This window comes from Pelophylax lessonae (genome assembly GCF_965119305.1).
Source record: "Pelophylax lessonae genome assembly, chromosome: 3".
In the NCBI taxonomy this organism is placed as follows: domain Eukaryota; kingdom Metazoa; phylum Chordata; class Amphibia; order Anura; family Ranidae; genus Pelophylax; species Pelophylax lessonae.
This window is the reverse complement of record NC_138770.1, coordinates 484,500,155-484,514,236: the sequence shown is the minus strand read 5'-3', so window position 1 is coordinate 484,514,236 and position 14,082 is coordinate 484,500,155. Positions and strand designations below refer to the sequence as shown.

Genomic DNA, 14,082 nt, shown 5'->3' with positions numbered 1-14,082 from the left:
ATCTTGCAAAAAAATTCGTCAAACGTCTAATTTCCAAATTGAAGGCATGAAAATTCTGATATTTGCAGACTACTCTGTCGACATCGCAAAAAGACGTAAAGCCTTCCAGACCGTATGTTCCAAACTGCATCAGGAACACTTGAAATTCACCTAGGCCTATCTGGCGACTTTGCGCCTTCATGCACCCGACGGCAACCAACTTTCCTTTCAGGATCCTGAAGAAGCAGAGGCCTTTGTCCGCACACTTCGTCTTGGGGAGCAGGGCCCCACTTCATCTGCTAAAGCCCTTCCCTTTTCCAGACCACTGGACCAACGGAGCCCCAGGAAGGAATCCCCCAAACACCAAAGATATTCCGATGTGGTCAGCTCTGGTCGCCTGGGCGCTGAACTGCCCTCCACCTAGATTTCTGTGCCCTTCCCTAGGATTTTTCCTGGAAATGCTGCCTCTGGGATGACTGCCTGGGGGACTCATGGTGTTCTTTTGCACCCTCTCAGGTTCGATTTATATGCTATATTTGCAATGCTGGTACTGTATAGGCTAATGCCTCGGTATACTGTTTATTGTATCTTTTTGTTATGTGCTCCTCTCCCCATCCCTTTGTGTACACCTCGGTTGCCTACCCTCCCTTGCTTTGGTTCGAGACCCATGCCACCTTGACCGCAAGAGCTGCACTATGGGTCCTGACATTCACCGCCTAAGCCAGGGGGTCATGCTTGGTGGGCTGCGCTCCGTGTTGTACACATGCGGAAAAAATAGAGGTTCTTGCTGTTTTCATTAATATTCTGCTGTGTTACTTGTTCCACTCCTTCAAGGTTCCATCCTATTTTCCTATCTTTCCCTTCCCCATCCCGCCCTCGTTGATCGAAAGTTGGTCCTTTTATTTTATGATCTCCTGGGCTCGTGTTTCCATGTGGGTCGGCTCATGTAGCTTAGGGCGTTCCTCCTCGCTACCCCCGGGTATGGATAGGCCATTTATGATAGCTTCTGGTTTTAGATCCCCTACTCTTCTCCCATGCCTATAGTAACGTGGAACGTTAAGGGTCTTCGATCCCCAGCTAAAAGGATGAAAGTCTTACGTCATCTCAAACGGCTTAAGGCGGACATTGCTCTCATCCAGGAATCACATCTACCTGCAGAGGATATGAAACACATGGATAAACTTTGGGTAGGCAAGGTTATTGGCTCAGCCTCCTCCGGCCGCAAGGCTGGAGTGCTGATTCTACTCCACAAACGCCTCCCAGTGGAAATCCTTTCCACGGACGCGGACTCTGAGGGGCAGTATGTCTCAGTTCATCTGCGTCTCCTTAATACTGAACTAGTTATATCCAACGTGTATGCCCCCAATGTCTTTGACCAATCCTTTCACGCTGCAAAGACTCGGCCCGACTTCTCACCCTTCCAAATGTTCCCTGCCTCGTTGGCGGTGACTTTAATGCAGTGAAGGATCTTGTCCTGGACAAGTCCCCCCCTCGCCCTTCGTTACATCCCAGCCCCCCTGACTGCCCTACTCCACTGGCGTCGGTGATTGAATCGCTCTCTATGACAGACGTTTGGCGATATTCACACCCACGGATCGGGAATATTCCTTCTACTCTCACCCTCATAAATTGTTCACGAGAATTGACTACTTATTCTGCACAGACTCCCTTCTCCCCCTCCTGCGCGATGCCACTATACATGACATAGCAATCTCAAACCATTCCCCAGTCTCTGTGTCCCTGACGCTCTCGGAATCCCCACCCACCCCTCTTATTTGGAGATTTCCCTCCTATCTTAAAAATAACTGATTTCAACTCCTACCTACACCGTGTGTGGGAAGAGTACTCAGCGGCCAATTCACAACATTGCGGTTCCCCTCTCCTCTTTTGGGAGGCGGGGAAAACATTTTTGAGAGGCTGTATTATTTCTTACGTGGCGGCTTTTAAACGTCATACAAACAGCGGGTATAAATCGGCTAGCGAAAAGCTGAAGAGCGCTCAGCGCACACTTGTACAGGTGGACACCCCCACTGCTCGCACATCTTGGCTGGCGGGCAAGCAAGAATTTGACACATGGGCTGACCGGGTAGAACTCATTCACAAGGCACACCTCTCGGCGACCTTGCACCGCTTTGGCAACAAGGCTGGAAAATTGTTGGCTAGGTTGTGTAAGGGTCCGATGTCCACCACCAACATTGGCTCACTACGAAACAAAACGGGAGCGATTGACTCTACCCCCCAAGGGGTCCAACAGATAATGCAGGACTTTTACGCCTCACTGTATGCTCCCGATGACGTGGACGACTCTGTGGCCGATCTCTTTTTGTTTGGTACTGAGCTCCCTAAAATTACAGGAGAACTTTTTTTTTTTTTTTTAACAATGGTTTTTATTGAGTTTTCAAATTACAAGAAAACATATACACATACAAAAAAAAAAAAAAAAAAAAAAAAAAAAAAAAAAACAAGCAAACTCTCGCTCAAGACGAGGTGTAGCTAATAGCATTGATCAGTGACATTGTTCAATTTCAGACCAAATACAGTTACACAATATGACCAGAAAATACGACCAGAAAATACAGTCACCCGTGTGGGAACAAATCATGTGGGTAGGAGTAAACAATGCGAATAAATAAAACAGCACAACGCAGAACATGAAACTTCTGTATCATTGCAGGTACATTACTGAGAGGGATACCAATGAACCCAGGCTGCCCATTGCTTGTCAAAGGGTGTGACAGTGTCCCTAGTCCTAGCTGCAAGCAGACACTCATATCGGTAGGTCAGGTTAACTTGCGCTAATACTTCACTGTGGCTTGGGGCTAAGCTGTCCTTCCAGTGTCTAGCTATGCATAACTTAGCCGCTAGAAGTAGGTGGATCATAATGGTTCGGAATTCCCACGGATAGTCCTGCACCCCTAGATGGAGGACCGCTAAGGCCGGGTCGGGTTTTTTCAGTATCCCAGACACCTCAGCCATTATTTGAAATATTTTCTTCCAAAAGCTGGAAATGCCTACACACGACCAAAATATGTGGAAAATATTAGCTGAGTGGCCACAACCTCTCCAACATAATGGCGAGTAGGACGGAATAAACTTTGCCAGGATGACTGGAGTCTTGTACCAACGCGCCACTATCTTTTGGGAGAGATCCCAGTGATTAGTGCAATGAGTTGCCGCTGCTACTGCTTTAAACGATTTAACCCATGAGGCTTGCGGGTACGTGGTTCCTAAGTCCCTTTCCCAACGTGTCATGGGTGGGGTCTTAGAGAATTTAGATTTATCCCCTAGGAGATCATAGAACAACGATATGCCCTTCGATTTCGTAGCCGGGGTTGTGAGGAAGTCCCAGGCGTTAATTGTTATCTGGACAGTCGGGGGGGGGGGGGATGTTTGCGGAGGAAGTGACTAATCTGCATAAATGTATGGTGGACCGTAGTGGGTAATTTATATGTCTCGACCAGCTCCTGCCAGGTTTTGATAGTAGGGCCCGACACGAGTTCGTCAACCCAGAAAATACCATGATCTCGCCACTTGTCAGTTTTTAGATATGGTATTAAAAGTTCAAGGGTTTGAATCGGTATGCAGGGGTTGGCTGGACATGCGCTATGAGCTGAGGAGGCAACAAGCCTTCGCCATGATAGCAGCGTGGCCTGTGTAGTGGGAGGGAGTGGATGGAGGGGCAGTGGCCTCCATGAGTCCGCCAGAAGAAGCAGATGTAAAGAAGAAGTGAGCGCTAAGGCTGCTTCAAGTCTGACTCAGAGAGCTTCCGTGGACCCATGAAACCGTGGTGTACAGTGACTGGGATCGTCCTAAAGAGGTATAGGATTTTGGGTAACTCCATTATTTTAAACGAGGCAATCCTGCCTATCCATGACATTTCCACTTTAGACATGCATGTCAAGTTCTGACGAATCTTTTCAATAAGGGGTTTGAAATTTATATCAATGATTTTCGTAAGATCAGCCAAAAGGTGGATACCTAGATAGGGAATCATATCCTTTGCCCAAGTGTAAGGGAACCGCTGCTGCAGGTGCCGTTTGGTGTGGGCATTGAGACCTAAATCCAGTATCAAGGACTTACTAAAATTCACTTTATAATATGATAGCCTATTGAAATGTGTTAACAGTTCGTGAATAATTGGAAGGGAGATCAGGGGGTTATTGATAATCAAAACAACGTCGTCCGGGAATAAATTGATCACATGGGATACTCTATCCGCCACCATACCTTTGATAAGGGGATGTGATCTGATAGCCTCAGCAAGAGGTTCCATCATTAGGTTGAAGATGGCCGGGGACAGAGGGCACCCCTGTCTGGTTCCGTTGTGGATAGCAAACTCCTTTGACAGAAAACCAGATGTGAAAACTCTCGCCGAGGGTCTGGAATATAGAGCTGATATTGCAGAGGCTATAGGTCCTTGGAGACCAAATTTAGCTAGGGTGGCTTTCATATATCCCCAATGTATCCTATCGAACGCTTTTTCTGCGTCGATCGAAAGTAATATAGTTGAGGATTTGTTGCTACGTACCTGGTGGATAATATTAATAATACACCATTTATCTTTACGTCTGAGTTTAACAATGAGATAGGGCGGAAGTTGGGCGGTGAGTCTGGGGATTTACCTGGTTTGGGCAAAGTCACAATGTGAGCAGTAAGCATTTCCGAGGGAAATTCTCCAGTGGAGGCGGCCGTGGTGAATAGGGAATGTAGGTGGGGAAGGAGGATGGATTGAAATATTTTATAATATTCATTCGTGAGGCCATCAGGGCCCGGAGATTTGTCTGATGGGAGCGATCGTATCATCTGGAGGATTTCGTCTGGCGTGAAGTCACCGTTGAGAAAGTCCAAGTCTTGTTGGGACAGTTGAGGAAGGTTGAGGGAGTCCAGGAATTCCCTAATGATAGATTCAGTGGGCTGGGGGGTTTGGGGGTCGTCTTGGAGGTTGTATAGCGACCCGTAGTATTCCGCAAACATGTCTGCAATAGATTGGGGGTTTTCTACTTTTTGTTTTGTGGTGTGGTGGAATACATGGGGTATGGTAGCTTTGGTACGCCGTGTTTTAAGTTTCTGTGCTAAGAATTTTCCCGCCCTGTTGTGGTTAGCGTAGTATCTCAGTTTAAGACGTCTCATGTAATGATCATGGTCTACACAAAACAATTCCCTGAGTCGGTGTCGTAGTTTAGAAAGCTTGGAGGCAAGAGCTGAAGTGGGGCGGGATTGGTTTTCCTTGTCAGTGTCTCTGATTTCAGCGAGTATCAAATTGAGCAGAGCGGGCTTTTTTCTTACGGGCCGCAGCCTGCAGCATCAGTCCCCTCACGAAAGCCTTATGGGCATTCCAGTTGATAAACGGGTTTGTGTCGGAAGGCCTATTTAATTCAAAATAGTGCTCCAATTCTCGGGTCACTCTATTCTTACACTCCGCATCCTGGAGCACAGAGTTGTCGCACCTCCAAACACGGGAGGAGGCAACCCTGGGACTCCCGGAGAGGGACAGTGTAATTGCTGGTCTGACCACGAAATGTCATGGATATCTGAATTTGTCACCCTTTGTAGCGATAGGCTATCCACTAGTGCATAGTCAATCCTTGAGTATGAGTTGTCTCTTGGGGAGTAAAAGGTGTAAGAGCGTTCCTCCGCATGTTGGCATCACCATGCATCGTATAGCCCCTCCGCAAGAAGAAGTCCACGCAGGATCGTGGGCCCCCTCCTGCCAGAGCCAGACGAATCCAGGGCGGGGTCAAGTACCATGTTCAAGTCACCACATAAAACTACATTACCTCGTCGCACCCTGGCGATCAAGCGAAAAAGACGCTTCAAGAATCTCAGTTGGTGCGAGTTAGGTGCGTAAACATTAATTACTGTATATAACACATTGTAGAGCTTACACACTAGGATGATGTACCGTCTGTTTGTGTCCAAATGTGATTCTTGCAGTTCAAAGGGAACATTGGCATTAATGGCCAGCAACACTCCCCCTTTTTTCTCAGATCTGGAGGCAAGAAAGAGGTGAGGGAAGTTCCTGTGGGAGCAGAAGGGGGTCTTGTCTTTGTGAAAGTGGGTTTCCTGCACTGCCACAATATCCGCATTGTGTTTCTGGGCATCTGACCAAATCGACCTCCTCTTTGCGGGGTGGTTCAGACCCCGCGCGTTGATGGACATAAATTTAATCGACATGGGTCAGGAGACTAAGTGCGAGGGACGTAGTTAGGAGCCTCGGGGTGAGCGTAGCAGGCGTCCGGTGGAGTTGGCAATAGGTAGAGGCAGGACTTGAGACAATCCTAGTAGGGGGCATCCAGAGGGTGCAAGAAAGTGCGGCTGAAGCAAACAAAAGGCAGAAGCAGCAGGCAGTCAAAGTCAGTGGGGTATGTGTCCACAAGGGTGTCCAGAGTACCATATTCCTTGAAGAGTAGTACCTGAGGGTTTGTAAATCCCTAATGGTGGAGATCTTGACCACTGGGCGAGAGCAAAAAACATAGAACAAAACAAAAAAAACTAGAAAGATAAAAAGTGTGGACTGTTTAAAGTCTGTGCAGCTCATGCTGCCTTTTCCAGCAGGGGCTGGTACGGTGGAGAGTACCAGAAAGGGTGCCCAGGGAGATGAATTGTTGATTGCAGCGTGTGACACTTACAGTCGTTATTTATGCTTAGAATTACGCCGAGGTAGGACTACTTGCCAGTCGGGGGTGACATGCTTGGGATCAGCAGGGGGCGGTGATGGTCTTCCGGTGGAGGACGATGGCCATCTTGGGGCACAATACCCCAATCCCTCAGAGCTCTGATGCCTTGGTCCAGAGATGTTATCAGGTGTGACGAGCCATTGTACGTCACTTGCAACTTAGCGGGGTACTTCCACTTATATGCCACATTATGGTTACGGAGAGCTTTAGTTACAGTGGATAGGTCCCTCCTTTGCTGTAGGGTATGCTTGGAGTAGTCAGGAAGTAGCTGTAGGGACTGTGTGTGAGGTGGAACAGAGTCCTTGTGTCTGAACGCTTCCAATATACGCTCCTTGACCTGAAAAAAGTGCACTCTGAGGATTACGTCCCTTGGGACCTCCTGTGGGAGGAAGGAGGGTTTCGGAACTCGATGGATCCTATCCACTGTCAGGTCAGCAGAGGTCAGGGATGGAACCAAATCTTTGAACAAGGAGTGCACATAATGGGGCAGTTGTTGTTGAGTGACCGATTCGGGGACCCCCCTTATCTTTATGTTGTTCCGGCACGACCTGTCCTCCAAGTCTGCCAGCTTGTTTTTGATCATTAGCAGGTTGTCCGAATGGGGAGTTGTGGGAGTCCACCAACACATTGTACGAGGTTGCAACTTCAGATAGCTTATTTTCATTAGCGTGCACCCTTTGGCCCAGGTCGTGCACCTCTGCTCGACATTGCCGAACCGCTGAGAACAAGTCCGCATGCAATGAAGATTTCAACAGCATCATCATCTCTTTTAGAGTTACATCAGAGATTAGTTGGCCTGTTGTGGGAAACTGTGCTATAGGGTCGTGTGGAGGGGAAGAAGTAGAAGGTTGTACCTGTGTAGGATCCAGGGATCCTGGGTCCTCCATCCCTCTCCTGCTATCTGACTCCATGCGAGGCTTGGACTTTACAGGGCTCCTTAGTGAGGGTGTACTGTCCCCCGAGTCCATGCGGGGCGATCTGGAGCGGTGGGAGGCATTATCTGTGTCCTCCATCGGTGCCGAGTCAGTATGTGGCGTGATCTTAAAAATTTGATTTGGCGTTGGTTAAGTGCATATACATTAACAATAGTATATGTAACATTATTAATGTCACAGATGAGCACCAAATAGCGACCCACCTCATCTACAATTGTATCACGGAGTTGAAACACCACAGATTGAGCTATAGCTATAAGAACTCCTTTTCGTTTTGACACCCCAGAGGCAGTGAAAACATGAGGGTATCGCCTATCCGAACATTTAGGTTGTTTAGATCTCGCAAAATGGGTCTCCTGAACACAAAGAACGTCCCCTCTAAGACTGTGAGCCTCCCTCCAGAGAGACCACCACTTAAAGGGGCTGTTCAAGCCATGTGCATTTAAGGTTACAAATTTTAGAGGCATTAGGCATCAAAATATAAACAAGTAAGGGTCATCACGAGGATGAGGCTGGATTCATAAAAAAGAAAATGTTCATAGAAAAACAGGGGGTCACTGAGTGTACTCTCACCACACCCAGCAATTCCGTCCACTGGAGCAGGGCTTTGAGACCTCCCTACCACGGGAGCAAACTGAGCACATGAGAGAAGTCCATATTCTGCAGTCTATTTGTTGCTGAAAAAACAAAAGAGAACAAAAACACAAGTCCAAAAAACATCACAAAACATGACACAAGTAGAGCATGGGGTAAACCGCATCATGCGAACTCAATCGCAAGTAGTGGGTAGGGGGGGAGAACAGCTCCCACCCTCCAGAACACCAGCCCACACAAAAGCCGGGGAGTATCACCCCCATCCGTGCCACGGATCCCAGGCCACAGGGGCGATGCAGGATTATTTTACTAATGTCCACTCCGAATCTAGGTACGAGGGAGATTTGGACACATTCGGAGAAGCATCCGGATCAGGCAATAGGCCCCAGGTCTTAGCCAGGCGAAATCCCTCCTCCTCTGTGCGGATAGCATGAGTGCGACCGTCTCGTACGATAAGCAATTTGGTGGGATATCCCCACGAGTAGACCACTTTATTATTCCTAAACAATTTCGTTAGAGGTACCAGCTTCTTACGGGCAGCCATAGTGTATTGAGAGAGGTCCGCATACACAGTGATCCCTTGGTACGATTCAGGGAGGGGAGATGTCTTCCTAGCCATTCTCATGAGGTCATCCTTTACATGGAAAAAATGGATCCATGCTATGACGTCCCTAGGCACTTTTTCAGGCAGATGCTGGGGCTTGGGCAGACGATGAGCTCTATCCACAATAACCTCACCGGCCAGGGTGTCTGGAAGCAGGGCCATAATAAAAGCTTGTACATAGGAGCGCAGTTCAGCAGGGGGGGGGGGGGGGGGGGGGCAGCCTCTGCCACCCCCCTCAACTTAACGTTGTTACGCTGATTTCTGTCTTCCAAGTCGGCCAGTTTAGCTTTAAGCGCCTCCACCTCATCAGATGTGTCCACTAGTTCATTGTGAGTTACCGAAAAATCGTCCATTTTCGCCTCCACATGATCCACTCTGTCCCCCAGACCGGTCACGTTGGTCCTGAGATGTGTAACACAGGACATAAGATCCCTGTACAGCGATCCAGTGAAAGTCAGTAGCATTTCCTTCATTCTGGTGTCATTGAGGGGCTGCCCTGTGGTAGGGAAGTCTCTAATATGTTCGTAGAACTCCAGAGTGCTGTCTTGGGAAATGTCTCCCGCCCGACTGTCTCCCACATAATGGTGGTCGGAAGAGCGCCGTGGAGCTGCCTTTTTCAGGCTGTCAGATGGAGAGGGACCCCGTGAGGAGTGATGTCCGGGGCTTGGGGATGGAGGAGCCTGGGAAGGAGATCCCGCCAAGCTGCCTCCCCGAGGCTCGAGAGCCCCGCTACGCTGTGAACAGGCCGCCGCGCCATTTTGAGAACGTGGCGTGCTAGTCGAGGCAAAAAAGTCAGTCAATTTGTGGGGTTTCCCGTGGTTCTTTCGTTTCCCCATGGTCCGTGGAGAGAGGGTTTAGGTGGGTAACTAGGCTGGTGTCGCATACCCTCTTCGCTTATGAAAGCAGGAGAAGAACCGAAGGATACGGAGCTCTACTCTCACACGGCCATCGTCCTCGGCTGCCGGCCACCTATTGTATGTTTCTAAGGGAGAACTGAAGTGTGTTTTTTCCAAGTCTACATTGCTATTTAACTAGACTCACATTTTCGGGAGGCCGTCTTTAAACAGCCTCCCAGACACAGGCTCCCCGCGTGCGCGCATCGGGGGAAATCTGTGTCGGCCGTGTCCCTTGGACACAGCCGATCACAGATCGTGGTGAATGGCCAATCACAACGGCCATTCACCACGTGATCGGACCGTCCAATGAGAGATGATCTCATATGTAAACATATGAGATCATCTCTCATCGCCAGCGCTCCTTTCTCACACAGAGCCTGCAGTGTGAGGAAGGAGAGAGCCGATCAGCCGTCGGGGACAAAGAAAAATGTAATCAGGGCACTGATCACCAGTGCCCTTATTACAACAAAGGTACACTAAACACACTAACTGCCCACCATCAATGCTCACAGTGCCCGCCATCAGTGCCCATAGTGCTGCCAGTCAGTGCCCATCAGTGCCTGCTCATCTAGGCACTGATGAGCACTGACTGGCAGCACTATGGACACCGAGTGTGGGCACTGATGGTGCTGCCCATCAGTGCTCATCAGTGACGCCCATAAGTGATCATCAGTGCCACCCGTCAGTGCCCATCAGTGCTGCCCGTCAGTGCCACATCTCAGTGCCAAGCAGTGCCACCTCTCAGTGCCCAGCAGTGCTGCCTATCAGTGCCCATCAGTGCCACCTATCAGTGCCACCTATCAGTGCTCATCAGTCCGGCATATTAGTGCCACCTCATCAGTGCCCATAAGTGCCACCTCATCAGTGCCGCCTCATCAGCGCACATCAGTGAAGGAGAAAAATGTATTTATTTTCAAAATTTACTCGCGAAAAATAAGAAAAACTTTTTTTTTCAAAATTTTCTGTCTTTTTTTTTGTAAAAAATAAAAAACCCAGAGATGATTAAATACCACCAAAAGAAAGCTCTATTTGTGTGAAAAAAATGATAAAAATTTCATATGGGTACAGTGTAGCATGACCGTGCAATTGTCATTCAAAATGTGAGAGTACTGAAAGCTGAAAATTGGTCTGGATGGGAATGGGGGTTTAAGTGCACAGAAGGCAAGTGGTTAAATAACGTGTGGATATAGTTTTTATATTCCTTTAAATCAGTGTAGTTTGGCACATACTACCAATTTAAGATTGCTTTACTGACAAATTAGAAGAGAAAATAAAAAAATAATAAATAAAAATAATGACACCAATCACATCTGACCAGGAAGAACCATTTTTTTTTCTTCAGAATGCACAGTCTGTTGTGTTGTTGGCTGTCTAATGGACAACTCAAACTGTGCATTGCTTACAGACTTTTGGCCTGGTAAATGTTCTATTGGTAGAATATTCATTTTGACACATGCAGAATTTCAGAAAAAAATACTAGATTTTCCAGATCTACCTGCATATATTTGAACTTCTAAAAATATATTCAAAATATTACTACAGAGGCACTTGAGAATACCAGACAATTCTATACCTTTATAGCATGGAAAAGAAACACCCCATGCATTGCTTCTCGAATGGCATCCATCCCCCGAAATGAGAAGGAAAGGTTAGAAAGGCCACCACTGACTTTAGCTCCCTTTAAAGTATCCTACAAAAAAAAAAAAAAAAAACATCTATTAATATGAACAAAAAAAGAGCCCTAAAATGCAGACATGTCATATGTGCAACAGCCAGAAACTATTTCATAATATTAAGATCCTAAAGCGGTAGTAAACTCATTAAAGAAAAAAAAAAAAAAAATATATATATATATATACACATACACACACTATCTCACAAAAGTGAGTACACCCCTCACATTTTTTAAATATTTTATTATACCTTTTCATGTGACAATACTGAAGAAATTAAACTTTGCTACAATATAAACTAGTGAGTGTACAGCTTGTATAACTAAATTTGCTGTTCCCTCAAAATAACTTAACACACAGTCATTGTCTAAACCGCTGGTAACAAAAGTGAGTACACCCCTAAGTTAAAATGTCCCAATTGTCAATATTTTGTGTAGCCACCATTATTTTCCAGCCTTAACCCTCTTGGGTATGGAGTTCACCAGAGCTTCGCAGGTTGCCACTGGAGTCCTCCTCAACTCCTCCATGATGACATCACAGAGCTGGTGGATGTTCGAGACCTTGCGCTCCTCCACCTTCCATTTGAGGATGCCACACAGATACCCAATAGGGATTAGGTCAGGAGACATGCTTGGCCAGTCCATCACCTTTACCCTTCAGTGTTGCCACATGAAAAGATATAATAAAATATTTACAAAAATGTATTTACTTTTGTGAGATACTGTGTGTGTGTACATTATATATATATATATATATATATATATATATATATATATATATATATATATATATACACACACACACACAGTGCCTTGCAAAAGTATTCGGCCCCCTTGAACTTTGCAACCTTTTGCCACATTTCAGGTTTCAAACATAAAGATATAAAACTGTAATTTTTTGTGAAGAATCAACAACAGGTGGGGCACAATCATGAAGTGGAACAAAATTTATTGGATATTTCAAACTTTGGTAACAAATAAAAAACTGAAAAATTGGGTGTGCAAAATTATTCAGCTCATTTTACTTTCAGTGCAGCAAACTCTCTCCAGAAGTTCAGTGAGGATCTCTGAATGATGAACTGCAGAGATCTACAGCTGAGGTGGAAGACTCCATCCATAGAACAACAATCAGTTGTATACTGCACAAATCTGGCCCTTATGGAAGAGTGGCAGAAAAGCCAAGAAGAAAGCCATTTCTTAAAGATATCCATAAAAAGTGTTGTTTAAAGTTTGCCACAAGCCACCTGGGAGACACACCAAACATGTGGAAGAAGGTGCTCTGGTCAGATGAAACCAAAATCAAACTTTTTGGCAACAATGCAAAGCGTTATGTTTGGCGTAAAAGCAACACAGCTCATCACCCTGAACACAACATCCCCACTGTCAAACATGGTGGTGGCAGCATCATGGTTTGGGCCTGCTTTTCTTCAGCAGGGACAGGGAACATGGTTAAAATTTATGGGAAGATGGGGGGGGGGGGGGGACATGGAGGTGAGCAACCAGGCCAGTGCATGTCCTACACCCTGGGCCTATGTGCCCCCTCCAAACCCTTTTGCAGCCGTCACTCCCACAGGCCAGCCGGTGTCAGACACCACCTTAAAAGAAATGATGTCAATGTTAAACAACTCCATGCAGGCTAATATTGCAGCATCCATCTCTTATTGCCAGAAGGAACTGCATGGCTTGGGTGACAGGGTTCATAATCTTGAGGATAGAATGGAAGAACTTACCTCCTCCTATAATGGCTTAGTTGATTCCCACACGTCCCACCAGGATGAGATCCATAGAATCCAGGCTAAACTGGCGGACCTTGAAGACAGATCCCGGCGAAACAACCTTAACTTCTTCCCATCTGCGCTACAGCCTATATATGGCTGCAGCGCGGACTCACATTTTCGGGAGGCCGTCTTTATACGGCCTCCCAGTAACACGCTCCCCGCGAGCGCGCATGGGGGGAAATCTGTGTCGGCCGTGTCCCTTGGACACAGCCGATCACAGATCGTGGTGAATGGCCAATCACAGCGGCCATTCACCACGTGATCGGACCGTCCAATGAGAGATGATCTCATATGTAATCACACGGAGACTGCAGTGTGAGGAAGGAGGAGAGCTGTCAGCTGCCGGGGACACACATGAATGTAATCAGGGCACCGATCACCAGTGGCCTGATTACTAAAGGTAAAAAATATACACAAATTGCCCCCCATCAGTGCCCGCCATCAATGCCCACAATCAGTGCCCATAGTGCTGCCAGTCAGTGCCCATCAGTGCCTGCTCATCTAGGCACTGATGAGCACTGACTGGCAGCACTATGGGCACTGATGGTGCTGCCCATCAGTGCCGCCCATCAGTGCTCATCAGTGCCACCCGTCAGTGTCCATCAGTGTCATCCGCCAGTGCCCATCAGTGCCACCCATCAGTGCTCATCAGTGCCACCCGTCAGTGCCGCCTCTCAGTGCCCAGCAGTACCACCTCTCAGTGCCCAGCAGTGCCACCTCTCAGTGCCCAGCAGTGCCACCTCTCAGTGCCCAGCAGTGCCACCTCTCAGTGCCCAGCAGTGCCACCTCTCAGTGCTCATCAGTGCCGCCTATCAGTGCGCATCAGTGCAGCATATTAGTACCTCCTCATCAGTGCCCATAAGTGCCACCTCATCAGTGCAGCCCATCAGTGCCACCTCATCAGCGCACATCAGTGAAGGAGAAAAATTTATTTTCAAAATTTACTC

The 14,082-nt window shown here is 47.3% G+C and overlaps 1 protein-coding gene across 1 annotated transcript in view; it reads right to left on the bottom strand.

Annotated features, from left to right (window-relative positions):
• The window catches only part of MTR (5-methyltetrahydrofolate-homocysteine methyltransferase), a 1,642,758-nt gene that overhangs the window by 687,215 nt on the left and 941,461 nt on the right, over window positions 1-14,082 (bottom strand). The window contains exon 17 of the mRNA XM_082249226.1: window positions 11,259-11,375. Within this exon, the coding sequence (XP_082105352.1) occupies window positions 11,259-11,375 (117 nt within the window). The remainder of the gene's footprint in view (window positions 1-11,258; window positions 11,376-14,082) is intronic.